General features: G+C 39.0%; 3 protein-coding genes across 4 annotated transcripts in view; all 3 read left to right on the forward strand.

Annotated features, from left to right (window-relative positions):
- The window catches only part of ssbp4 (single stranded DNA binding protein 4), a 101,496-nt gene extending 88,355 nt beyond the window's left edge, over nt 1-13,141 (forward strand). Inside the window, exons 6-17 of one of the 2 annotated variants that reach the window (XM_055048376.1) lie at nt 645-728; nt 2,846-2,972; nt 3,714-3,781; nt 4,920-4,984; nt 6,772-6,817; nt 6,931-6,966; nt 7,075-7,129; nt 8,105-8,175; nt 8,292-8,370; nt 8,688-8,716; nt 8,825-8,926; nt 9,878-13,141. In XM_055048376.1, coding sequence (XP_054904351.1) covers nt 645-728; nt 2,846-2,972; nt 3,714-3,781; nt 4,920-4,984; nt 6,772-6,817; nt 6,931-6,966; nt 7,075-7,129; nt 8,105-8,175; nt 8,292-8,370; nt 8,688-8,716; nt 8,825-8,926; nt 9,878-9,907 — 792 coding nt within the window. In that variant the 3' untranslated portion in view covers nt 9,908-13,141. The remainder of the gene's footprint in view (nt 1-644; nt 729-2,845; nt 2,973-3,713; nt 3,782-4,919; nt 4,985-6,771; nt 6,818-6,930; nt 6,967-7,074; nt 7,130-8,104; nt 8,176-8,291; nt 8,371-8,687; nt 8,717-8,824; nt 8,927-9,877) is intronic. The other variant, XM_055048369.1, reaches the window with a different exon arrangement.
- Nucleotides 13,142-14,271: 1,130 nt separating this feature from the next.
- On the forward strand, nt 14,272-22,675 carry fkbp8 (FKBP prolyl isomerase 8). Its single transcript, XM_055058286.1, has 9 exons — nt 14,272-14,403; nt 14,893-15,163; nt 15,531-15,700; nt 16,418-16,506; nt 17,645-17,865; nt 18,506-18,678; nt 18,762-18,839; nt 21,034-21,168; nt 21,470-22,675. Exons 2-9 carry the CDS (start codon nt 14,926-14,928, stop codon nt 21,554-21,556), a joined length of 1,191 nt encoding a protein of 396 aa, XP_054914261.1. The 5' UTR covers nt 14,272-14,403; nt 14,893-14,925; the 3' UTR covers nt 21,557-22,675.
- Nucleotides 22,676-24,321: 1,646 nt separating this feature from the next.
- Nucleotides 24,322-27,682, forward strand: part of ell (elongation factor RNA polymerase II) — a 37,750-nt gene continuing 34,389 nt past the window's right edge. Inside the window, exon 1 of the mRNA XM_055049346.1 lies at nt 24,322-24,492. Within this exon, the coding sequence (XP_054905321.1) occupies nt 24,358-24,492 (135 nt within the window). The 5' untranslated portion in view covers nt 24,322-24,357. The remainder of the gene's footprint in view (nt 24,493-27,682) is intronic.

The raw sequence follows: 27,682 nt of genomic DNA on the forward strand, positions 1-27,682 counted from the left end.
CTGAAGGCACCTACTTTGTGAAGACAGTTAATTTGGGTATAATTTCGATATAAATCCAGCTGCTCTGTGAGGACATTTGGGATTTGATAGAGAACATTGTTTATTTAACACCATAATGAAGACCAAGGAACACAGAAAAACATTTAGGAATAAAGTTGTTGAGAAGTTTAAAACGGAGTTAGGATATAAAACAAAACCCTAAGTATCTCACAGAGAAATACATTCAAAGAGTTGGATCGGATCACAGTCACCGCATGCATTGGAATGTCCTAGTAACATAATAAAATGAAACTCTGGGACTAAAAATGTGCTGCTCATCAATGCTTGTCATCCATTCTGATTGAGATTCAACTATTTTGCGAAAAAGAAAGGAAAAATGTGGGTCTGTCGATGTGTGAAGCTGGCAGACACATACACCAAAAGATGTACAGGATCAAACAAAAGCTCTATAGAGGAACATGGAAGCATCCCAATCCTATTAAAATCAATTAGTCTGTGGTTGTTGCATGTCATGAGATGAAAAAGTCTAAGGAATACAAAGGCTTTTCTGAGCCACAGCATTAGCAGATTCCTCCATAAACTGACAATTGCCTACATCTCTCCTGTCACAAATTATTTACATATTTATTCATCATCTTTTCCAGGGTCCTCCAGGATCTCAGCCTTCTCCTCACACACAGCCCCCACCACACAACCCCAGCAATCCCATGATGGGACCCCATGGACAGGTAAGACGACTTCCTTCCACTTTCCTCTCGGTTGCGTCTGTGTACAGTCACTCATTCACTCAGTTATGGTAACACTAAAGAAGAAACGGCTCCCAGGTCCCTCGGTGTGCAGGCAGCCAGGGACAGGCAGCATCCAGGATGGCGGACTGGATGAATAATTTAGCTGTGTTGGCCTGGCTGTGAGGAGCGGAGGTGCATCTGGAGGGCCTCCTCTCTCTCTCAGCCCAGCACTCACCATCCCATAGTCCATCAATAGAGCATTAATATTGCAGCATGGCCTGACACTGTGCAGCTCTCCGTGTGCAAACTCACCACAACGTAGGAGGAGGGGGGAAGAGGAAAAGAGGAAGTGACAGAGTAAAGAGTAAGAAAACAGTAGTAAGTCAGTCCACCGCCTCCAGCGTTGAGTGTAATTACATAAGCTGTCCTCTGCTTGCCCCAAACGCACACACTGACACAGAAAACGCTGTTCCCCCTTAAACACAAATTATGCTTATCTGCATTTTGTGATTGTGAACACATCTGTCTTCCAAATATCCATGTTTCCCTGGGTTGGGTTCTGTTTACAACTATTTCTCCTCATTTGACACTGAAAGATGGCCCCTCTGGAGGTGGGTATTTGTAGATGCAGCAATGTACTCTCATAGGTAATAGTGCTAACCGTCTGCCTGTAATCCTTTACATTATTCACTAGTTCAGTAGCACTGGTTCTGTACGTGTGTCCCCACCCGACTGCTCTTGTCCCCGCTCTGCTGAAACGTCCAGGTTTGTGTCTGACCACGCTCAGACTACGGTTTCAGAATCAGCGTATCTCTGCTCTCTGATTCCCAGGAGATGGTAGCAAGTTGTTTTGTAAAGTTTAAATTAAACTCAGAATTTTATCTCCCTGAATTTGTACAATCTTCTCTTTCCTGTGCATCTTCACTTTCTCTGCTGCACTTCCCTCCCTTCCCAGCGTTCAGTTTACGCTCGCTGATCTGTCCTCTACCTTTATCCTGATGGCTTTTACCACCTGAGGTCTTACTTTCCAAGACACGACAGGATTCTCATTTTTAAGAATTGTACCAAAACAAAAACACATCACTGTCCAGCACAATAGCTCCCCCTGCTGACCAGCAGATAAATCACCTCCACAGTGAACAGCTTAAGGCAGGCTTTCTAATTGTTTCTGACCCCTAAATACCCCCACTTGGGCTGTAATGAGCACCAATTTTGATTTGTTTCACATTAAATAATTTAGCAGATTTGCACAGGAAAGAAAAAGTATAGTTTAGAGTCCTATTTCAAATAATTATTCATACTATAGAGATTTTATTTCTAGAATTAATGAACTGCTGATATTTTAAAATGACTTAAAAAGCCAAACATTTATTTCTGAATAAAAACCAGCAAAAACAAGAGTCTGTCTTAATGCAGCGAGCCAAAGAAGGGAGTAGTAAGTCCGTGACTGGCAGAGTCACTGGACTGTGTTGTGACATTATTATGGTAAAATCTAAGGCTATGTTTAAGGACAAAGCTGATAATGACTGTAGCACGTTGAGACATGTTATGGGTTGTGTTTTTCTTTTTATTAAATGCTGTGGTTTCTCTCACATCTCATCAGTTTTCTAGATAATGTGCCATGCATCGCTTCTTTCAGCAATTGTCCGTACAACTCTGAGCTGCAGATTATAATATTGCTGTTTTCATTTTCATCACATTCAAATGTTTTTAATAACAAAACAAAGTTTTTGACAAAAAAAAACCCAGAAACCTTAAAATATGTATTTTGTTGTCACTTAAATGAATTAAATTGCATATTTCATATTAACTAAAAGTAAAATATATTTATTCCTTTTCCTGAAAGACCTGATCAAAACATATTTACCGGATTAAATACATATTTTTTTAACAAGTCAAATCTTATTCATTCATTTGGTTTAATAGAAAATTAATATCAAATTCAGTGATTCTTGTTTTGTGTCTTCAGCTTCTGGGTTTAATTTTTTTTATCCCAAACTCAAAGGTCAGGAAATCCTTCCTAGGACAACTGAAATTCTTTCAGTCATGAAATATAAACATGTTCAGTGGTTGTTCTAGAATAAAAATGTTAAGAGTTTTTCCTGTCCATCCTGCAGCCCTTCATGTCTCCACGGTACCCAGGAGGCCCCAGACCTTCCCTCCGAATGCCAAACCAGCCTCCCGGGAGCATCCCGGGCTCTCAGCCTCTCCTTCCAAACAGTCTGGATCCCACTAGACCTCAAGGTACTGACTACCTTAATGACGTCCCCAGCATGCTCCACTGTTATTGATGGAACAGATGTCCCAAAAGCCTTAAAATAAATTAATCTTACATAGAAGTAGAATAATCTCACTTTGTTGCTCCATATCTCTGGCAGTAAGCTTCAGAGATTTTTTTTTGTTTTTTTACCTGCTTTGCCAGCGTCGTCAGTGTGTGTGATGAGAAGAAAAACCTGGCTAATTGTCCAATTCAGTTTGTGACACTGCCCATTGTTTTTAAGTTTTGAAATGATTGCTCTGACTGTAGATTTAGGCAAGCTTGTATGTTGCTCCCTGACTTATGACACTCAAAATGTATCTGGTTTACTTGTCTTTCCTATTTTTAGGAGAAGATAGGAAAATTAAAAGTTCCTAGAAATTTTCATAAACTTATAAAATAAGACATAAATTGCATTTTTGTGTAGGATTTTCCTTTTTTAAGGGTGTGGGGGGGAACCAATCATTCTGCCTGCAGTGAGTTTAGTAAAAAAAATATATAAAAAATGCCATGGTGGCACCAATGAATGTATTATGCAATTTCAAATAAAATATAATTTTATGTCAAGGCTTTCACATATCTTTACCAGAACTGGAAATAAATGTGGTATGAATTATTTTTCTTTTACTTTGGAGCCGCGTCTTTATCGTCTGAATATGAACATTTTATGTAGTTTCTGTGCTTCTAATCCGCACCCTTTCTCCAACGCCCTCTGTATGCCACGACAGGACATCCAAACATGGGAGGTCCGATGAGAATGAACCCCCCACGAGGAATGGGAGGCATGGGCCCACAGGTAGTTTATAACGCGCAGCATGAACATTATTGTTGTGAAGGACCCACAAAACTGTTGCCAAAAGAAGTAATGACCTGGGATAGTATGCTCCAGAAAAGCCCATTCTCCATCCAGCTGCTCTGCAGTGTCATTTTTGTGCGCGAGCTGTTGTCAGTTTACAAGCCAGGCCAACATTTGGTGGCCGTTTACTGAGTGCTTCCATAAAAGCAGTGATCATTTTAAAGCAACGACCTATAAACAATGGGTGTATTTGGCTTGAACAGCCTCATAAGTTTGCCTGTAAATATCAGAAGAGCCCTGATGATTACTTTGGCTCTGACCAGATGTCCCACCCTGCTAACACCAGTTATATGGTGTAGGTGCAGCTGCTGATTTCAGATGCTCTGGTATGAGCCAAAACCGGAGCCAAGATTAATACCTGCCTTTATAACTTTGAATTTGTCATGCTGTAATGCCCCAGATGCTCGGAAAAATTCATCAGAAGATGAATTTTCTTTTGAATTCCGATCAGAAGAGATGTCTTTTGCTTTGTAACCTTGTACCTCACATTTTAAAACATTATCTCAGACAAAGACACCCACACTGTGCCCTTCAGTCCCTCTGTGTGCCACCCTGACTCTCCGACTTTGGCAGCGAGAACGGCAGCAGCTGGTGTGGCATCTGCTCGACAAGTGTAATCGTCTGCTGAACAAAACTCTTCCTTTGGTGGAGCAGATCTATGGCCTGAACCCCTTACACACAAACCCACTCACCTACACACACACACACACACACACACACACACACACACACCACACACACACACACACACACACACACACACACACACACACACACACACACACACACACACAAGTATAACTATGCATTGGCAGCCAAACGGTCCCACAGGGCAGCCATGATATTCACAACATACATGCAAATATCGAGAGGGGAGTGCAGACACACTGAAACACACACACACACACACACACACACACACACACACACACACACACACACACACACACACACAGAACGTAATTAGACTCTCGTTAAGAGGAGACATGATCCTCGCTGACCTTCATCAGTATTCAAAAACTTTCGACAGAGCAGGTATGGGGCTCTGCGCTGACAGTGTGCTTGTTTCTTTGCACAGAACTACGGTGGAGGGATGAGGCCTCCTCCGAACTCCATGGGACCGGGGATGCCAGGGATGAACATGTTAGTAGGCTGAAGAAAAAGCTTTTTGATGTTTAATTTTTATCAAAACAAAATGTTTCATAAAAATAAAAATCATACTTGAGTTCTTTGTCAACGTAATCAGGAATAAACATTTAAATTATTTTGGTTAGTAGATTTGGTGATTTACTTACTTTTAGGCCCGACATAATTCACACTTTGGCTGATTTACATTCAAAATTATTTGGAGTTGGCTGGTTAAGTCGGTTTCTGTTTACATTGTAAAATGAGTTTTATTGTTATTTGTATTTTAGTTAAAATGGCATATTGAAAATTAATCAAACTCTTCTGAAATCCCAGTGGAAAAATCTTAACAGCAATTAAATCATTTTTATAAAATGCTGACTCACTTGATTTAAGTTTAGTAATCACCTCAAATTCTTTGCCATCACCCTAATCTTTGGTTACTTTCACAGATTCTCAAACTGGTTGGCTCCAAAACATTAATATTATGTACCCCAAGGTGAAACTTGCCAGTGGAAATAAATAATATGAACCTAATCTACTGGTGGTATTAATAATTTTGCTGTATTTGTAATGTTTTTTAACAAGTTACATGGTGATTTAGGTAGATGTAAATCCAACATCCATGGATGGATGGATGGATAAAACCAACAAACCCACACTGAGTTCCCACTTGGTAGGGGACAGGATAAAAATGTCCCAACAGCAAAGTGATCCATCCCAACAGACTCTGATTCAGGGTTATTCAGAGGTTTTTTCTGAAATATTCAGATGATAAAAACAAGACTGAACCTGTTATGCTCAGTACCTACATTAATCCTAAACAAAACAGCAATAAACACCCTGCTAGATGAACTTGGGTTTATTTGCTGCCACCCTTTAAATTTCCTCTCTCATTTACGCAGTGCTCAGTTTGATGCCTGGAAAGCGGCTAATGGTTTTGAGGGTGTTTTTGCAAACCAATTTGAGATCAAAACACAAGAAGTGCGCAAAATATTTTCTTGGAGGAAAAAAGAAGACTAGCTTCTGAAGAGGGAGTTTTTTTTGTCCATCTATGTCCGCAAAGATGACCCGAAAGGCTAACTAACATTTAAACATTTTAAATGATGTGAAAGTATAGTGTAATTATAAAGTGATGCCGGTATAAATGGTATAATAGCAACTAAGGATTGTTTATTGATTGTATGAATAAGAGACAAAAACTTTGGATCTAGAATTGAGCCTTCAGGCATATCATAATGAAGAAATTTTTTTTCATTGATGTTGTTGAAAAGATTGCTAAAGCTTAGTCAAAGATGCCCATCGACATGTCAATCAGTTCTTAGAGGATGTTTTTGGATCTAAACAGCTTTAAATAAAAGAAAGAGAGTAGAAGGAAATATTTATCACATTTTTCTATAAAGTTTCTTCAAAAATAAGAAACAGGATCGCGGTAAGAATGTGAGGTGTTTTTGGAACCAAGCTGTTGTTGTTATGGAATCCAATGATTCCACAACAGCTAAATAAACACTTTACAACCAGTCTAATTGGCAAAACTCTAAATCCATTAATGTCAAGGGCAAACGAGACCTCCCCTCTTTTGGATCAAATCTTAACATTGTTTTAGCCTCTAAAAGTTGGGGTTTATAATACTCACATTTTATATTCTGCTAGTGATCATCAGAAATTATTGTGCTTGTTGATACTTGTTTGTTTCCTATTGTCAAGTATCACGCCATGAAGCAATTTAAAATCATCTCCTGTGATCCGTGTATCACAACATTATTTCCGTTGGGTAATTTCTCCTCTCCTGCTGGTATTCTCAGGGGTCCTGGTGGAAGAGGTCCATGGCCGAATCCCAACAATAATTCGGTGAGTCACTCTCTCTCATGTCTTCTCCACCATGACTGGCTGTCTTTACAAGAACGAGCGTCATTTTTTTCTCTCTCTCTCTCTCTCTCTCCTCGTGTCTGTTCTCACCACAGATAGCTTATTCATCCTCATCTCCAGGAAACTATGTGGTAAGTGCCCCATCGTGGGCTCGTGTGCGACCACGGCCCATAAATTACCTGTTCCTCTGTGGTGACTGTCTGGCAATCGCCACTCTTCCTTTCTCTCATCCCTTTTAGGGTCCCCCAGGTGGAGGTGGACCGCCGGGAACTCCAATCATGCCCAGTCCTGGAGGTGAGTAGTTCACTTCCTTTTTTTTATTTTTTATTTTTTTTTGTATCCAGACAGGATCCATCTAAACTTATTCTCAGACAGCTCCTCGTCTCTCTTTCAGAAATAATTAAGAAAAAAAATACCTATCTGCATATTATTAAAGTACATATAAATTTGACTTATTCTGCTCTCCTTTTTGCCTCTAAAAAAATACAGAAATTCCAGCACTTTTTACAGTGTTTTATAATGAGTGTATTAAAGGAAGCAAAAGCATGTTGGTCTAAAATCCACTGACTCATCCGCCCCAGCTTTAACCCGTCAATAAAGTCTCAGTGGAGGATTGGCTGAGAAGAAAACACTGATACCCTGTAGCTGCTCCGATCCCGTTGGCCTGTGGAGAGCTTCTTTTTATGTCCTCCATTCATTATTTATATACATTCCTCTATTGTGATATGTTGCGGGGCAACCTTTTCACAGCAATGCTCGCACGCACACCGGGAGGGAAAACATATTTCCTCCGCAGTCACACAAACCTCCCTCAGTGAGGCACACCTCACATGTGCTCACCCTCCTTTTCCAACAGTCACGACAACACAAGTGGCGTTCAGAGCCAGGATTTCTCCACCACTTAATACATCTTGAACCAGATTGTCCTTTATTCTCTTCATTATGTCATTTTTTTTGTCTGCATCTGCTATATGGTACCTGCAGTGTCACTGCAAGGTCAGCTTATCCCTTTGAATCTTTTCAGCATACACACAAAGGGGTCACACAGCAGGCATATCTAATTTCCTCATAACACATTGAAGGAACTGTGGTCCTGTTTCCCTTCTTTGTTTTCGCACGATATAGTTTGTTCACTAGTCTTCCCCAACCTCTTGACTTCTGAAGGCATTTGTTGCACTGCGAGTAATATGTTGAGTTAATGCACAAAGATTTTGCAACTCAGACGCTTTCATGTCTTACGCTCACTAATGTTCTGCTTTCTTTCTGCAGATTCCACAAATTCAAGCGAAAACATCTACACAATGATGAACCCCATTGGTCCAGGTGGAAACAGACCGAATGTGAGTACTGTCAATTTGTTTTCATATTCAACTTCCCTTGCTTTATCATGTAAAAACACAAAAAAGACCAATGCTTTTCTCAGCTATTGTTTTAACATTAACTGTTTTTTCCTCAGTTCCCAATGGGACCAGGTCCGGATGGACCAATGGGAGGAATGGGAGCAATGGAGCAGCATCATATGAACGGATCACTAGGTGAGACAGCTGTGTGCAGCAGATTCCTCTCCTGAGGACATTTGGGATGAAGCATGGCTGTTTCTTCTTTCTCAGTCTTTTAGCGGTAGCACTGTGCCCTCTCATGGCAGATTCAGGAAGTGCATTTTTAACAGTATTTATTTGTTATTGTAGATCAAAGTTTAAACATATTAGTCCGGGGTGAGCAGGCCTATCGATTTTGTGGATGTGACGTGATCAGTGAACCCACTAAAGTTTATCGATGTCAGCAACAAACAGCTTCATTTAAGTTCTGGATATTCTGTTAATGTTTTTGTTTCATCTACCTCTGATCACAGGCTCTGGGGACATGGATGGGTTGCCAAAGGTCAGCCTATTTGACTTTTTGCGTAACTGCTGATTTCTCTTTTCCCACAAGTATTTATTATTATTATTATTTATTGGTTCTTATTGGTTTCTTCTGTTTGGGTTGTAGAATTCGCCTAACAATATGGCAGGCATGAACAATCCTCCCGGCACTCCACGGGATGATGGCGAGATGGCTGGCAACTTTTTAAACCCATTCCAAAGTGAAAGTGTGAGTAGCATGTAGCATATCATATTTCAACCCTGAACTAAAAGTCTTATTTCTGCTGTAACCTACTTCCATGTTGTTGGTTTTTTTTAAAGCTACATCTACACTACTGCTCTGCATGCCAACTCTTCATTATGGCCTGGAAAATGTTTCTTCTGCTCCTTCTAACCTGCTTTAAACTTCTTTTAGCTTTTCTGTTAATCTATCCGGTGTGTTGCTTGGTCTTCATGATGATGTTTGTTCACTAATGATAGGTTCACAGAACAGCTGGATTTATGCCATTGTACTTAGGTGTTCTTATTTACTGATTAAGCAGTTGGACAGAACTGAATTTTATTTATGAGCATCAGAGTGAAAGGGCCAGATGAATGCCACACTATTGAGATTTTTAATTATATGACTGTTTATTGTCCCTGAAACAAAATCTCAATAAAAGCATGGGTTTGTACCATGAAAAATATGATGACATTTAAGGAGATGAATGCATATTCAAAAGCTGATGTAAGTACAAAAAGGCCTTGATTTCTTTATGTTACATCTTTTGAAATAGATTATTTTGGCAGGTGCCTGCATTTCCATTAGTTGTGGGCGAGGCAAAAGGAGGAGGTCGCCCAGGGCAACATTCATGCAAGAAATGCCACTGGTTGTTTCAGTCTGTCCTAACTCAAGATATACAGCCAGCTAACAGATATCGGCTTATGTTGTAGTTGTGTAAGGCTGGTCCATCAGTAAAAACTAAAATTCTGCATTCTTCTTTTTTTTTTTCCTTGGGCTCATATCTTGACTGCTTTCTACCACCTAAAATAAATAACAGATATTTATTTACTGCAAGCTGCTACTGAACATGGCATTTACCCCGTAGCGATACTGCTTTCATCTCAAACTGGGTGACATAACAATATTAATCCAGCATTGGCTTATCTTGTCTCTCCCTTCTCTTTTCTCTCTCTGCAGTATTCACCCAACATGACGATGAGTGTGTGATTTTTTTTTTTTTTAATCTTTCATTTTACCTCCATCTCCCTTTATCTGAATCCCTTCCTCCCCGACCACCATGGTGTGTCTTGCGTTGCCCTCTTCCTCCTCCTCTTCCTTCCTTCCCTTCCTCCTCATCTTCCTCTTCGTGGACGGCTTGTGGTGCCACACAGCCTCTGGGGATTCCTCTGGAAAGCAGGACTTCCCTTCGAGCCCCACATCCCACTGCCTGTAAAATGGGTGTGAGAGCATGAAAGGGTCTCCAAACAGCAGGAAGGACCTTCTGCTCCATCAAAAGCCTGCCTCTCCTTCAGCAAGAACCTTCTCATGTAGGCCCCCCAGAGGATTGCGCTCTTCATTTAGCTCTTTCCCACCCGGACGCCGCCATCAGATCATGAACACGGAGGACTTTGCAGCTGTTGACTCACGTGGGACTTTTCAAAAACTCTCCTCTTGTGGCAGGCGTTTCAAAAGAATGAACTGACGATGCTATTTTAGGACAACTTTCATTTAATTAGGCCCGAGCAGCAAAGCGCTGCGAAGGCCTATTGTTTTATTTGTTTTGTTTTGTGGGTGATAATAATCTTATTTTAATAATTGCGATTATACAGCTAACATAGGTATGACTTTTCCTTTCAAAGGGCACATTGTATCTCAGCAGCAGCATCAATGACGACAGAAGAAGCACACACCTGAGAAATGCACAATGACTTTCTGTTTACATGATTTGAGGCCGTTTGTTGTTTGTGTTTTTGTCTCATTGCGTGGATTTCCATCAAATTGTGTTTCAAGGTACTGCTGACCTCCCAGCTACTCTTCATTGACAGAGAAACAGCTGCTTAACCACATCAGCATCATATATTGGTGATGTCGTGAAAAGAAAATGTTTTGCTGTAGGTTGTCTGCAGATGCACAAGGATGATCAGCTGTTTGTCTTATCTGAGAAAAAAAATCCCCTCATTTATCTGTTTCACTTGCTGGAGAGTAGCTCAGTGGGGATACTCTGGCGGTCCTCACAGGAACTGCTCTCGCTAACTCAGTTTGTGAATCTTAGATTTCCCCTCATGTGTAAATAACAGCGTTGGCTTGTGTTGTTCTTGTGTTCTTGTTATTTAGGAGTTGTCAGTAAATTGTCCAACTTGGTTACATTTTCTTTTTCTCTCTTCTGGACTTCCTGTGTGGTAACATTTCCATCTGGGATTCACTGAAAGATCTGGACGGTGTCACATTTTTGGACCGGTGGATCACTTTAAACCTTGTGATACTCTCACAAAGCCTAACTTGCTTTCAATTGTCAGGTGTAAGATTCTCAGGGTGTGATGTGATGAAATCCTATGGTATCAAGATGTAAACAACTAAAAAAATCAAAGCAAAACTGTCTAGAAATTTTAAAACAACTAAAAAAAAAAAACAACAGTTACTCCCATTTAAGCTAAAATGCTATAGCAATTAAATATTGTTACTTTGATTTGTTTTTAGGCAAAAATATGGAATAAACTGGGTTTAATTCACAAAATATTATAGCTTTTTTTTTTTTTGCTCTTTATGTGGGTGCTAGAATCAACGATTTCATAACAGCTAAAAAAAGAATAGATTTGACCATTTTAAATGCAGTAAAGCTAATAATAAAATAACCTTGTATCTTGTTTAAAAAGACCAGTAGGAGTGTTGCTGTGGTTTTTTATTTAAATTTTTAAAACCTTGGTATACCTTCATTCTGATAATCTGCCCATGCCAATCAGAGTTGGATGATCCCTTTCAGACAACACAGAGGACTGTCCAGTGCACCAGCTGCTTTGGCAAGTTCTTTAACTTGGCTGTGATGGACTTGTCTAGATAAGACGATGCACCGTGAATTTTTCAGAACATGCAGCCACAGTGGTCTAAAGAAGAGAGCAATCATTGTGAACTACTTTCATTTTGTATGCATTTAGCTGAAACCTAATCATCACACTAAGTAAAACACATATCAAACGATTTGAGTGTTTCGCTGTATGTTCTGTTCTCTACCTTGTCACTGCTGCTGAAATCAAATTTGCTCTGCACCACTCACATCAACAAACAATAAGCAATCAACATTTGAAGCCTCTGTGGGTGACGGTGACACAGCTATCTGTTTCCTGACATCAATGGAAACAGGGATATCTCCAGGATTTGGCAATCCCTGACCTGGGAATCAGTCTCTCCTTTCTTGAATTTAGTGAAACGCTTCCCTTCTTTCCTCTCCCTCCCACCCCAACCACCCTTTCTTTTTCGTTAGTTATTTTTTTCTTTTTGTAAATACTGTAAAATGCATTTTGATATCATTGACATGTTTTTGATATGTCAGTCACTACCAATGAATACAGCTGAAAGTAAATTATAAATAAAACTGTTCATGTTTTTTCATAGAGAAAAAGATGCGTTAACCTAACCATTTGGCTCACGTGGCTAAATTTATAAGATACTGTAAAGTGGCTGAATGTGTAAATGACGGCAACGTGGTGAAGGCATTGAAAGAAAGGATAGGACAGAAAGAGGACAGGACAGAGAGACGCAAAACGGGCCGAGGCATCCCCGCTCTGGCTCTTCACTCCTTTTTTTCTCTGTAAAATGTTACTGTTGGCTATGAAATAGAAAAGAAAATCCTGTGACCAGATATTCCAAAGGGCATTTTTTTTTCCTACGGAAATGTGACCTCGTGTTGCAGTTTTTGATATGAAGGATTTTATCAGTACCAGAAAATTTTTAAACTAGAAGAAAAAAAAGAAATTATGATTATATAGAAAGAGTACATCAAAATCAGAAACATGGGGGGGGGGAACTGTGTTGTTATCCACTCCTGTGATAGCATTGTATAGTGAAAAACTCTCTCACTGATCCTCTCTCGGTCCTCTGTGTATATTGATCGCTGGCCATCTCTGTACTTCTATTGTGATGTATAATACTGTACCATTAGGAAGATTTGCTGGTCGGATGGGCTGGTTGTTTTACTCTGGGAGGGTTTGTCTTGAACCATTCGCGGTCCTCTCAGATGACTCGGCAGTATTCAATATGAAGCAGTCTGTCTCTTGGGTTTGCTTTGTATTTCATGGTAGGATAGTTGAGAATCTTGTCTTAGGGACTTAGATGTCTTGTGTAGGTAATAAAGATGTTCTTTGTATGTTTCTTTATATTGTAAAGTTTCTTTAGACTGAAAGAAAAACAGATAATTTGCTTATAAAAAAGAAACAATGCATCAATAATAAATGTCATTTGATTTTTTTCCCCTGTTGTTTGTATTTTTTCTGTTACGTCTGCAACTTGAATTACTTTTGTGAGGATCAGAAAGTGAATAAATTGTGTCTGAACTGAAGGGTTTAATTGACATAAAGTTTTAAAAAAGGTTATAATTTAATCATTTTAAAAGCTGTGGACTAGTCATAGCTTAAATGTTTAGAATGGAAATATTGTTTCCAGAAATTATTGCTACTTTTGTGGCTTGAATTTTTATTAAGCAATTAACATTAAGGGGAGTTTGCTATATAGTGTGATCAGATGATATTCAATGCTAGAAAACGGGCTACCAGCAGAGGATTGAAAAGAACAGAAAGTGTTCAACCAGTTCACCCTTCACAAGAACTAGTTCTAAATTTAGCACACCCATGTTAAAATGAATTAATTCATGTTCACAGTTCCATCAATTAAGTTATGAACAGAGTTCATGTCTACGATAAGATTCTCATTCCTTCAGCTTATTACCTAAAAAAAAAAATTAAGTTGTGTCACAATATCTTTATCATGGCTGTTTGGTCCCTCTTGTTTTTAGAACTGCCTTAAATCATTATTGCAAATTAAAAAATGTGGCTGATCCATTCATCAGGGTTTTTGGTCCATTTTTACCGGACAGAATCCGTCTCCTCCTCTACCACATGCTAAAGATGCTCTGAAAGATTGAGATCTGATGATTGTGGAAACACTGGAGCACTGTGAATGTTCCAAGAAATCAGCTTGGGATTATTTGAATTTTGTTAAATGATGTGCTATGCACTCAGAAGCCGCCATAAAAAGATGGGCAAACTGTGATCATAAAGGGTAAACAACATCATTGTTCACAAATTCTCCATCTGTTTACTAATTGGTCAAGCCAAAATTTATTACTGCTTTCTGCATGCTTTAAAGTACACATCTTTTCGACAGTCGTTAATTATTCAGCATTGATTGCTTTTAAATCAGCAAAAATAAAACATTTAAACCACTGTCCTGAGTGTGTGTGCGTGCAGGTTCGTGCATGTAAGTGTGCGCGCGCGCGCCTGTGTGTGTGTGTGTGTGTGTGTGTGTGTGCAGTCAACTTTAACACTCAAGAAGGAGGAGTTTCAGGTCAACCGGAAGAAGATTGCTGCTTGATTGAAGTCAGTATGATGTTGAGCACATATCAACACCATCCCATGTAATTGTTGTCGTTTGGACAAAGCGCAAGCTGACTTCTCTGCCTTGAACTGAAGTGAGGGGGACACAACTCGGGACTAAAACAAGGTTATTTGGAGGTAAATGGTGGATTTTTAAAAAAATTAATTAATGACGCTTAGACGAGTCCTTACTTTCTGAAATTATTAAAACAGCAGTACGTCGCTAAATAGGACGAAAAAGGTCTTCTGACGTTCACTGACAGTTTGCTAGCACATATCGAGACTAACAGCTAACGCTACTGGATTTTGCTAATCTGTTAGCATGCTAGCTGTTTGAGGGTTTGGCTGCAAGGTAACTTGTCAGAAACTTCTAGAAAGCTTGATTATGTTTGTCAGTTAACCGGATAGGTGTGGTATGTTCTTCTGAGCCTTTTCGTACTTATTTGTTTACAATTTACAATGACTGTAGAATCTTTTATAAAACAGTAATGTTGCTATTTAGGGAAACATCTTATGATTTATTGTATCAAGCAGTGATTTGAAATTTAATCCTTTAAGATCGCAACCCCAACCTAAATATGGATCTCAAATGCATATAATCGCATTGTTTTGTGTTCTGCTTGACAGAGTGATGCACTATTGATTGGAAAAGTGGAGACCATGGATGCATCAGATGGCCATGAAAATGTTGTATCTGCCAAGAAGAGTGGAAAAACCTCGTTGCTGGACAGCGGGGAGGACTTTGAGGTTTTAGATGAAGAAGACATCGATGATGACCTTCCTCCTTTGGAAGATGCTGGGGGAGGGGAGGGGAATGTAGCAGATAATACAGAAAAGAAAAATGCAGAGGAAGAATCTGAGGCTTCAGCACAAATGGATGAATGGCTGGATGTGTTGGGTATGTGAGAACTGAAGGATGACAGGACACATTAGTTACATTCCTCTGAAGAGTTTTACTCAGTCTTTAAAGCTAGTGGCACCATCAGCATGTGGATATGCTACAGAAGCTGCTTTGTAGCCCACATAATAATAAGATATGATTTGGTTAAAGCTAATTGGAGATTTCACAGCTACTTGTATTGAAACTTCAAAGATAAACTCAAACGTTTGGCTTTTTTGTGCTGTTTTTTTTTATTTTATTTTGTATGAATGAATTCTAATCTGCACAGTGTTCGACAAAACCAATTTTTAGCTTCTTGTTGTTCCATAATCACCAGAAAGCGATCCGTTTTGTTCTGACACAATGTCACCTATGTTGTTTGCAGGAAATGACCAGCTTAAGAAGAAGGTCTTGGAGCCAGGGAAGGGGCGAGCTAGCCGACCACAAAAAGGACAAAATGTGGAAATTAATCTGAAAACACATTTGATGGATGGAACCCTTGTTGAGGAGCAAAATAATCTGTCGTTTACTCTGGGGGACGGCGATGTCATTCAAGTACAAAACATTTGTTGGTTTTGTTAATAATTTTTTTTAATAAGCCCTGCTTCATGTCACAGTGGGTAGCACTGTTGCTTTGCAGCAAGTGGCCTGAGCTCTTTCTACATTAAGTTTACATGTTCTCCCTGTAAATGCTTGAGTTCTCTCTGACTGGCTTCCTCTCACTGCCCAAAAACATGACTGTTAAGTTAGGTTAACTGGGTATGGTTAACTGTCCCTGGGTATGGTGTTTTATGGCTTGCCTTATTAGCCACTTGTACTACACTTTGCTTCTTACAGAGGGTCTGGGCCCTTCGCTATTAAGAAACAATGGCTTCCTGGAGACTTGGACTGTTGAAAATTTTATCCAGTCATCGATGTTTGCCTGAGAGGCAGCTGTTAATTTTAATTCAATATTTGGAAACGTAACCAACACGGACTGAACTGCTTATTTGCTTCCTACTCTGCCATTTATAAAACTACAAGCAGACTACAATTCTAAAACAGCGTAGAAAATATCGTTTACGACTTCTTCTTCTGTTCGCTGATTGGACTGATCAAAAATTGACCGGAGACAGCTGAGTTAAGGGGAGAAAGGCCAGACTTTACTGGAAGCAAGAACTTTTTTTCGAGCTGATTGCACAGGACGACGATGGCCAGGCTATTGCATGTTTGACATTTATCAAATTAGTTGAGATAAAAGTTTATTTCATGGTAATTTCTTCTTGCGTTTAGGCACTGGATCTGACTGTGCAACTCATGGAAATGGGAGAGAAGGCGCTCATTCACACTGATGCAAAATATGCATATGGACCCAGGGGAAGGTAGGAAAATACAGCTGTGAACTTGTGTTAAATGTTGAACAAGTCCTGTGTATTTTAACAGCTTTGAAAACAATTCACAGACAGGAAATCTGCCTCCGGAGCAGGAAAATGTGTTGTTGATCTGTATGTGTGAGCACATCTGTCTACTGACTGAAAGCTTTTAGCCGGAACATTTAGTATCCACTTTCCCTTGCTGTAAATGACATTACTTTGCTGTAAACAGCTATTGCTTGTCATTTAGCTTCGTTGCTCTGGTAACTTAAAACGAGGAATCTGCTAATATTTACAAATAAAGTTGCAGTTTCAGGCCAGCTGAGCAGAAAGATGACAAACCCAAAATGAGATACACTTTTCTATTTTCGAAAATGGTGAATTACCTTCTGTAAATGTGATGTGTTGCAAAACATTGCATGACAGCGGCAGAGTTCAGCAGAGCTTGGAAGGTAAAAGAAGAAGTGCGATACCTTGCCCATGCGGAAAAGGGCTTTTATGTTGTCTGGCTGGTGCGCAAGAGCGGAAACGCAAGATTTAAGGGCCGCATCATAGTGGTCCAACTTCAACTGAGAGGCAGCCATGTTGTAAGCCAACGTGCATCTGTCCAAAATGAAACGGTACCTTTCATTACACAGCATGTGCAAGCAGGAAATTGGTGCATAGACCATGTGCTGTACAACAGATTGGTGTAGGACTGACGTGTTTCTGCTACTGAGCAAGGTATCGCACTTCTATCACCCTGCACCCTGGCTGTATCTCAATGCATGAGTTAAGTTTTTCTTCAAATGTTTCAGCCCCAGAAAAAGCTCTGTTGTTTATGAAAATGTCCTGCTTATTTAATTTATTTAAGCAAGTGAGTTACTACACTAAGAATAAATTTACAATAGTAAATGGAAGATGTGATGGGAGAAATATTCAGCAGCACACTTTACTTTAACCCACCAACATCAACAACACTGTTGAGGTCATAAAACAATACTAAGACAAAGGCATCCAATGGAATTGACATTAAAGTAACATCAACTTCATGTTGTCAACTTAATAAGAGGGGAATATTTCCTCTTATTTGATGAAATTGTCCCAAGTTATCCAGGTATTTTTGTTTGCTTCCCTTCACTGGACTAGTGTCTCATTTTCTTGCCAGCCTTGAACCTCAGGTACCACCTGACGCACAGCTGTCCTTAGAAGTGGAACTTGTGAAAGCTACTGACGCACCAGATGTGGAGCTGATGCCGCCTTCTGACAGAATTGCACTGGCCATCCACAAGAGAGAGCGGGGCAATGTTCACTATCAGCGTGCAGACTATGCTTTTGCTGTCAACTCTTACAGCATTGCCCTGCAAATTACAGAGTCAAACTCCAAAGGTGAGTTAAGCAGCGAAGAGTCGAGGGTCAGAGAAACATACTCTATTTTTTTACGTTATGTAAAATATGTTACAATGCTGCTTAGTGATAGAATTACTATTCTATTGCTAAAATAGAATAGTCGTAATAGAATTACTAAGCAGCAGTTAGAATTATTTAGTTTAATGTCGAAATTGCATTGTTTAGAAGCCACCTTTTTTCTGAGGACATGTTTTTGTCTGTATGGGTTTTTTCACACACAAAAGACACATAAAAAAATGTTAGTCATGTTATATGTTTTGGATTCAGCTTGAAATTCTTTACATTTGTTTTTGTTACATTTGATCTTTAAAATTTGATATTGTTCAATGAAATGCAACAATCTGAATCCTGTCTTCATATTTTATGCCTCTGACTTCTTTGAAGTTGAAAATGGATTTTGAAATTGATTGATAGAACAGCAAATTTTGTTTGCTTTGTCATGTTTAGTTTCCGGATTAATTTTAGGTTTAGGCATAAAACAATAACAAATTTAGACCTTTTTTTTATCAGAATGGAGGTTAAAAAATTGAGAACCTTGTCATGTTTTTGAGGAAGAAGGAAGTTTTTTTTTTGTCTACATATGTTCGGTTTTAGTAATTCTTTTGTTGTTCTGCTTCAGTTGACATTAGTCCAGAGGAGGAGGAGGAATTGCTGGATGTCAAAGTCAAGTGTCTGAACAACATGGCTGCCTCTCAGTTGAAGTTGGACCACTATGATGCGGCCCTTAAATCTTGCGTTTCCGCTCTTGCGCACCAGCCAGACAACATAAAAGCCCTTTTCCGCATGGGCAAGGTATCGCACTTCTTCTTTTACCTTCCAAGCTCTGCTGAACTCTGCCGCTGTCATGCATTATTTGGTGTGTGTTTTTGTTTGAGGTTCTGGCTTTGCAAGGCGAATACACTGAGGCCATTCAAACCTTACGGAAAGCATTGAAGCTGGAACCGAGCAACAAGGTAAATCCGTTTAGAAATAAAAGTCCTCCCTTTTGACCACTAGATGGTGCCATTGGGTAAGACATGAGTCAATTTGCTGTGCAAGGTGAGGTGAACTGCTGATTCATCATTTCAAAGGATCTGTTTTCATGGTGCTGCTGTAAATAGGTTCACCCTGCACCCTGGCTGTATCTCAAGCCTATCCATGGGTTCTCTTCTGCTCATACAGCCGACTATATAAGGTTCTTTGGCTATACAAGGCCACTTAACGGAGTATTTTCAAGTGTGTGGGCTTCTTGGATCAGATGCAGCACCATAGTAGCTGATGCCCAGAACTCCCCACGTCAGTCCTACACCAATCTGTTGTACAGCACATGGTCTATGCACCAATTTCCTGCTTGCACATGCTGTGTAATGAAAGGTACCGTTTCATTTTGGACAGATGCACGTTGGCTAAATTGCCTCGTTTACAGGCAAGTGTACATTTTGGAAGTTAAATCAGGCAAATTGGGAAAATTCAATCTGAAGATGTTGAGAAAGTTTACACTAAGAAGCCTTAGCTTTGCAGAGTTTCAGGGGTGTAAAATTGGAAACTGAAAGGAAGTCTAGTCTTGTTTTAACAAGGCTGTCAAAATATTTGGGTCTACACAACTGATTAAGGATGGCACCCCATAAATCTAAGCTGAAAGGACTTTCTGTCTTTGTGTCATCAAAGAAAGCCTCTGATGGCAAGAGAATCCTTAATAAATATCTTTGTGCCGCTTTGCAAAAGTAAGATTTAACACACTAGTCAGATGCTGGTCTGATTCATTTGTAATACCACAAAGTAAGCATCTCTACTCTTTTCCCTTTTAATGACAGTCATTCAAATCAATAAGGTGCTTTTTAACTGGTGGACAAAGTGAAAAGACATTGCTAATGCTCCTCATACATCACTGTTTACATTTGTCACTCTGTCAGCTTGCCACACCCCTCGTCTTCGAGTTTGACTAGTGAAGATTTATTTGTCTGGTTTGTTTAGTTTCCTAAAATGATACGCAGACTTGACATTTCCAGTTTAGACTGCCTTTGGCTGTCTCGGCACAGTGTTTGGACAAACAGGACATCGCATGTTTATTTATCCCACTTTGTCCTTTCCTTTGGGAACCGACCACTGTTCTGTCAGTTTTGTAATCCTACAATAACATGGACAACTTTCACTAGATTTATAACTAAACACTGTCCCTTCCTTCAATGTATAACCGGGAGCAAAAATGACTAAACAAAAGCTAAATCTGTACAAACGGAGTGATGCCTTTCTCCCACAGGTCTGTACCGGAACACTTAATTCATAATATTAATTTGATAATGGGTAAATATTTCTGTAAACTCTGAGCAGTGTTTTCAGTCTTTGTGATGAAGTGCAGTTACTGAGCATAAACATTTTCTGTCTGATAAGACCGATTTGCTTAGTCACTCAGGAGCTTTAAGAGCAAAGAAATGACTCAGAGCAGAGCTTTTGCTGGAACAATAATTGAAGTCAGATCCTGGAATATTTGAGAACATGTGGGTTAAACTACAGCCTGGTTATTGTAATGGAAGCCTTTTATTTCTTGGAACCCAGCAGAGTAGAGCTAACATTTTTCCAGTGTTTAGTCACATTAAATTGGTGTATTTATTATTTCTTTTATCAGTAATGTCAAACATGCATGGCCAATTAATGTTGTAAATGCAACATTTTTGTATGGTTCAAACCAGTTGTCTGGTAAAGTCAGGGCTAAAGTCAGGGCTTTGTCGTTGTTGGTTGCACAGCTTTTGTTTTGATGAATTCTGTTGGGTTCCCACAGTCTTAAAATTCAGAACAGTATGGAAGTTGATTTGATAATGGAAAATTTTTTAATGTTTTATATCTACTTCATATATGTTTGCATTGATAGAAAGATACTACTCTATCTGGTGTGTTTTTATTTTAGAAAATAAACTACAACACCTGCCATCCCCTTTTTCCCCTGATGATTTTTTAAAAAAGTTTTATATTTAAAGCCTGCCCACTGTAAAAATATCTAAAAATTCAACTTTTCATGCCACATAAATTGACTGAGTTCTTTGGGAATCTAACTGTGTAACTGTGTGAAATTATGACTTGCTAAATATCTAGTTATCATCTGCAGAGTCTGAACTGGGTACAGTATCATCATTTTGTTTCTTAGAGCCTTTTTTTCCTCTCTCTGTGCAGACAATTCATGCAGAGCTCTCCAAGCTAGTGAAGAAGCACTCGGAGCAGAGGGGAGCAGAGCAGGCCATGTACAAGAAGATGTTAGGAAATCCTTCGAAAAGCAGCACAACAAAATCCAAAGCCAAGTCTCCATGGGTAAGAAAGTCCTTAAAATGAAGCTGCATTGTGAACCAGTTTTTTTTTTCACTAATCAATCATATACTTTTCTCTGTATAAACTCAAATATTTTTAAAAAAATTGTATTTGAATTTAGTTTTTTTTTATTCTAAAAAAAATCTGCTCAAGCAAATATTGGCATCTGTAAACACAGTCAATCATTGATGCTAATTTATGTTGACTCTTTTGGGCTTAGCTGTAGCATGTGTATGTTGGACCATTTTTGTTGCCTCATGACTTCAACCTTCTCATGAGTCACGACGCGCTTGTCTATCTCCAGGGTCTCAGCTGGAAGTGGCTTTTTGGTGCGACTGCTGTGGCCATCGGTGGAGTAGCTCTATCTGTTGTAATAGCGGCCAGAAACTGAAGTGAGCCAGAAGAGTCAAACGCAGTGGGGAGAGCCTAAACACTGAAGCACATCTGGCAGCACCTTCACTCTCTCGGTGAAAATGTCAGGTGGTGAATCACCTCTTCACTATCGCACTCGTTTCTCTACTATGTTTGAGAACTGTATGTGACAATTAACAATAATTACATCTGGAAAAATGTGTTTCCAGCCTTGTAGATGGATAGGTTTTGCATCTAACCTTTGTTCCAGCTGTTTCTTGTTCTTGGTAGTTGGTGTGAGGAACTGCTTATTTGAAATGATAATAAAATAAATGAGAACAGATCAAGACAGAAGATATTTTTACCACATAGAAAATAAAATGGCAGTTATGCTGAGATATAGTTTAACAGCAGTAGATTGCACTTGTAAAATATTTATTATCCAAGTGATGTGATTTCAGTTTATGGTACAGTGTTTCCTCTCAATCTGCTCCCTATTATCTGAGGTCCATAAGATAGCAAGATAGTTGGTTGTGTGTTGGCCTGTTTACACTTTATACAGATTCTATGAATAAATACATTAGCTGACCAAAGTAATCCAAACACACTTTCAAAGCAGTCCAAACCTGACTACCTTATGTTGATCAGCTTTTAAGCAGTTGATTTTTGATGAGGTAGTTTTCTGTTTCATTGTTCTCTGACACTAGAAAGTTAAAATCACCACCAAGCAACATATTTCAGTTAAGTAAGATATAACAATCTGCAGTCTTATTGAAGTGACACTGACATCAAAGTTGAAAATGAATTGATCCTAGCTAGTTTAAAGGTATATATTGTTAGAAGTGTAGCTGAAGGAAGATTTATATAATTTCAATTTAATATTCTATTTTTCAATTATTATGACCAATTGTTCCAGACTCTGACCATTAGTTTTTTTTTTTTTCTTCTTCTTCTTTTTTTTGTAAGTTATTTACTGATGTTGTTCATTCCAAAACAGAAATGTGACTCTGCTAAATGTGTGGTATTCTGAGAGTAGATGTCAGAACAACAGAGTCAACAGCTACATCATGCCAACAAAATAACTGTTTAGATGAGTTCCTGGCATTCTTTGCTTTTCTTAATTTTTGTATTGATTACAAATAAATACCTTATGAAAGTATTGTCTGTTTTGTTTAATTTTTTATTATTAGGTGTGCTTGACTGATGAAATGTTGTATTATGTCCAGCTGTGGTTAAATTGGTTAAATTTGTAATATCAGAGGAACTAAAAGTGATACAGTTAATTGCATAGAAGCTTCACTTGGACTTTCGTATTCAGATACATTTGAGTCATGTTTTTCTCTTATACAGAAGAGAAGCTGAAGTCACTGAAGTTTGACTTTGCGAAAGCTTCTGGATCTGTTCACATTGTATGCATGTTTTCTTCTTTACTTTAGACAATGATGTGTCTCTAGGGTGAACTATCTTTCCTGCTTCCAGAGGATTACTGCGGGGTCAAATTGGTGTCTGCACTGAGGAGGAAGTTTTACATTCATTTATAATGGCCTGTAACAAAGTCAGAAAATCAGTGATTTCAAACCAACAATTTTGATACTGTCTAACATAATTCGACTAATCTCATTGTTAGATCTGGGCAGAAAAAGTCTAGATTCTTTTTTTTTAATTATTATTTAACTCAAGATTTTAGAAAAAAAATTTTTTTTAAGAAAACAAATGGCGATGAAAAATTTAAGTTACATCTAACTGGCTGTAAAATACAATGCCATTGTTACATTGTGTTAAAATTTCCTGAATTGTAAAGTTGGTTAAGATGTATCACATTTTGTTAAAGGACTGTAGCATAATAGGTGAAATCCTTCAAAGATGCCTTTACAGATTTTTATTTGTACAAGAAATGGTTGGTAAAACAAAATTATTGAAGTTGGATGAGCAGCTCCCAAATTTTTCAAATTGAGATCCACAGAGTAACCCCGATCTATTGGTTGAACATACTAGCATTACCAGTCAATTTAAATCCAGATGACAATACTAAGAGCCAACAACCAAATCGCATCACTACTAGTTCACTTCTTTATATTGCTTATTTAAGTTAGATGATTGTAGTAAACATACTGAGGTAAAACTGATGAACATAAGTACTTCAGCAATTTCAGATAAATCAATGTGAAATTCTGTTTTTGTTAAAGACTAAATAATAGTCAAGTTTTATTAGTTGGGGGGATATATGTAGATGATAAATTAATCAATCAGTTGTAGGTAAATGGGGTAAGAATCCATTCAAAAATTAATTTCAATTAATTTCGTTTCTTAGAAAACACATGATTTATTTGTTACTTATAATCCAAACGTAAGACGCCACAGGTTGACAAAGTGTTTTGCTTCATACTCCATAATAAAATCTCCATGTCCTTCCCATGTAAGGGACCTTACACCATTTCTATTTTTAAAAGGCATTCGGTTTTGTGGCTGGTGTGCAGATAAGTAAAATATCAGCAAGATCGTAAAGTTTCGCCTCCAACTAAATGTCACCCATATCACCGAATAGCCCATTTTACTGGAGGTCACCAAACTTTTTCACTTCTCACAATAATGTCGCAACTATGAGGGGGGGGGGACGAATTTATTTTGGCAATTATCAGGAAGATATATATCCTATATAAAATCCCTTTAATTTAACTTAACAATGCACATGTTGTCGTATAAAAGCATACGGTTATAGTAAATGCAGCTACACTGGCTTCCTCGCAGATCAGTGACTTCATCAGTGACCAGCCACTGAATATTCAATGAAAAGCAACGGGACTTCTCGGTTTACGACAGAGTGTGGGAACGGTGGGTAAGATGGCGGCGCTGAAGGAGGAGCAGTGCTACGGACTGTCCTGTGGAAGAGTGAGCAACGGCAGTAATGTCACCGTCTTCCACGTCAAACTCACTGACAGCGCGCTGAGGGCGCTTGAAGGCTTTCAGAGCGGCAAGGTAATTTTGTTCTCCCGGGCGGCGTGCCTTTCTGGTTCGGGTCTGAACTCTTTTTCCTTGTCGGCGGTGACAGACACAGAGAGAGGCGGGCGGGCGGGCAGAGGGAGGTCAGTCACCGCTCTGTCTGCCGCTGCCTTCACACACACACAGCAGCCTGGCTTAGAAACTCTCTTGTTTTGAGTTGGAAATGTTGCAGCGAGGCTATTATTTTTAATTTCTTTTTTTTTAACTTCCCGCTGACCGTAGCATTTGTCAAGCTCGCTGCTTCTCAACACCTCAGTGGGTATTTCATTGGATTAAGGTGTTTGGTTTGGTTTGCGCAACAGTTTTGACTTCATTGAGTTGGGAATTAATCTGACAGCCAGGGGAGAATCTGGGCTGTCATGTGTCGATGCTTCCAGAAACTTTGTTGAGCCTGCAGAGAAATGTTTTGGCAGACCTTTTTTTTTTTTTTTTTTTTGCTAGCAGAACTAGCCTGCGACTGCCTGGAAGCAGCGAGGGCTGGAGCTTTAAATCGCCTGTTCTGAACTAACGCCTTCATATAAAGTGGTGTCAGGGGAAAGTGTGAATTGGGTTGACTGTCAAATGACGACGCCGTGAATAATTACGAGCGAACAACCAGCATTCATGCGAGAAGTGTCTATTTCACTCCCCCAACCCCCTCAGTTCCAGTAAATGCTGGCGTGCTCATCGCAGCCTTAAAAATTGCGTCAAACTTAACATTTCGGGTCTTGTTTTGTTTTTGTACATGTCAACGTTGGCTTTCAAATAATCCGCAGCTCACTGCGCTGCAGCTTCTTCTCGCTCGCTGGACTTTCTGTGCCCAGAGCTTTTAAATATGTTTGTGGCCATCTAATGTTTCAGCTTCTATAAATATTTGACAGGGAAAACCTGACAGGGCAGGAGGAAAGGGCCTTATCTCCAGCTTCAGTGGCTGTCTACAGCAAGACTGCAGCTGATAAACCAAAACAAATAAACTGGGACAGGTAAACTGGGTTTTTAGTAAGAGGGATTCTCTCTCAATTGCGTGACACAAGTATTTGTGTTTGCTGAGAATGCGAAACTTTTCTTTGGAGTTACAGAAAACCATTTTACGTCTGAAGCACAAACTTTTTCAGTTTTCTGGTTTTAAAACTACTTGCCGCACTTTTTTAAAAATGTAAAATCAGTGAAATTCTCTTCAGCTCTGGTTTGTTGCCTATGGAACACAATGGATGTTTTGAATAATGTTACTCATTCAAACGATGTGAACTTAAAACATTCAAGTCACGTAAAAGCAGACCGTAGGGTTTCAGGAATAGTTGGCTTTGCTAACGCACATGGAAGCAGTTTGTGGAAAGGATAAGGGAAATCTCGAATGGTCAGATTTCACTTGTAGAACAGCCTGTACCAGAGGGTGGCAACATCCACAATTCAAAGAGCCATTTTTCCCCCTTCTCAAACTAAATCACGCATAATCCTTCAAAACAAGCCTACTGTTTTATTTATTCGTTTTGCTTCTTATGGTTAAGTTATCAACATTGTATGTCCATTTTTAGGTTTTAGAGCAGAGGAAATCCATTAAATCATTACAGCAAGAGAATGAATATATTCTAACAGCAAAACGTATTTAAACATGGTGACAAAAGACAAACCTTGTACATTTAGAAACACTGTTCAGTTCTACATATTCTGTGAGAAAAGTTATAAAGAGCAACTGTGGGGGAACTTAAGAGCTGCATGTGGCTCCAGAGACCCTAGCAATCATCGTTCTTGTCAACAGTGGTGGCCGGTTAAAAGAAATCTTGCTGTTTCCGCTACATTTTTCCTTGATGGTTCATAATGATTCAAACTACTGGTAGGAAAATGACTATAGCTCCACAACAGTATAGCATTCGTCATACTTTAAAATAATATGAAAGGTCAATTGAACTAAAGGAAAAAGGTCTGTTAGGTAACTTGCAAAATATTCAGTAGTTAAGTATTAAATCTGTGTCAACGGCTAACACTGGATCCAACTCAAAACTGAGAGACTGTATGACTGCCTAGAAATTTGACTCTGAACAAAAAGGCTAAATTTTGTTGAAATTGAACTTTTGAGTATCAATTAGTGACAACACAACATTGCTGGATGAAATAATCATGGCTACAAATATAAAATTAACCAAGAAACCAGTAGGACTTTACCAGGCACCACTTCTGTGGTGCAGAAAGGAGTTAAGAGGAGTTTATTGGAGGAAAATTCACAGTTGAATAGTCAGCTGGCGGAAATGTTGTGCAAGTAACTCAGATTACACTTAAGCACACACTACTAAGGAAAACTGGTGTTGCTAATACAATATTTTAATCATGTGTATATAAATAATTGTATTTTATTTTTTTAGATTTCTATTTTTCCCCATTCCAGATTTGGAAGGGTGGCGCCCCCTGTGGTCCAGTCGCCACTGCTTGCCAACATCAGAGAGAAGAAGTAGGGAAAAATGCCATTTCTGGGAAGTCAGAAAGAGGGAAGTTATCCATGTCAGAGTTTGGACTGCATGTATTGAAACTGTTGATGGCAAATCATTTAGCTGTGACACAATTTAGCCCTACATCTCCAGGATGTAGGGCTTTTAAGATTTTGGGGAAAATGCCCATATGTGATGAAGATGGAATGCATATTTTAATAATTACAAAGTTTGTGCCATTCTACCTGAACTTTAGCATATTACAGCCTACCAAATCTTTAAGCCAAACTTTACTTTGCGATTGAAATATTTATTTCAATCAACCAGTTATTGGTGTATTCCTTCTTGCAGGTATTTATCACAGGTTGTCTTTAAGTCCTACATCACTCGTACATTAGGTGCAAACTTGACTGGTTGTTGTAATTGCTGATGTAATCACATGTATTGGTGTGACTGTAAGCTTTTGCAGGGCTTGTGTGTCAGTTTAAGCAGCTACACTTTGGTTTGTTGTCATCTGGCATGACTGTTGAAGGTGGCGTTCATCAGTGCAGACACACAAGTTTGTCAGCCGTTTAACTTTGTGCAGCTGTCAGGACAATATTACACCATAGGTGAGAGGGACTGATAACCTGGACAGACGGACTAGGAAGTGACGAACCTGTATGCAATTTTCATCCTAAGCAGATAAGCAGTCTTGCAGCCATCTTGGCCAAGTTCATTATAGGTTAACCGTGTCTTTATGCTTTTCCCACTTATTACACTTA

This window comes from Poeciliopsis prolifica, unplaced genomic scaffold, assembly GCF_027474105.1.
Source record: "Poeciliopsis prolifica strain line A6 unplaced genomic scaffold, Auburn_PproV2 SCAFFOLD002, whole genome shotgun sequence".
Classification (NCBI taxonomy): Eukaryota; Metazoa; Chordata; class Actinopteri; order Cyprinodontiformes; family Poeciliidae; genus Poeciliopsis; species Poeciliopsis prolifica.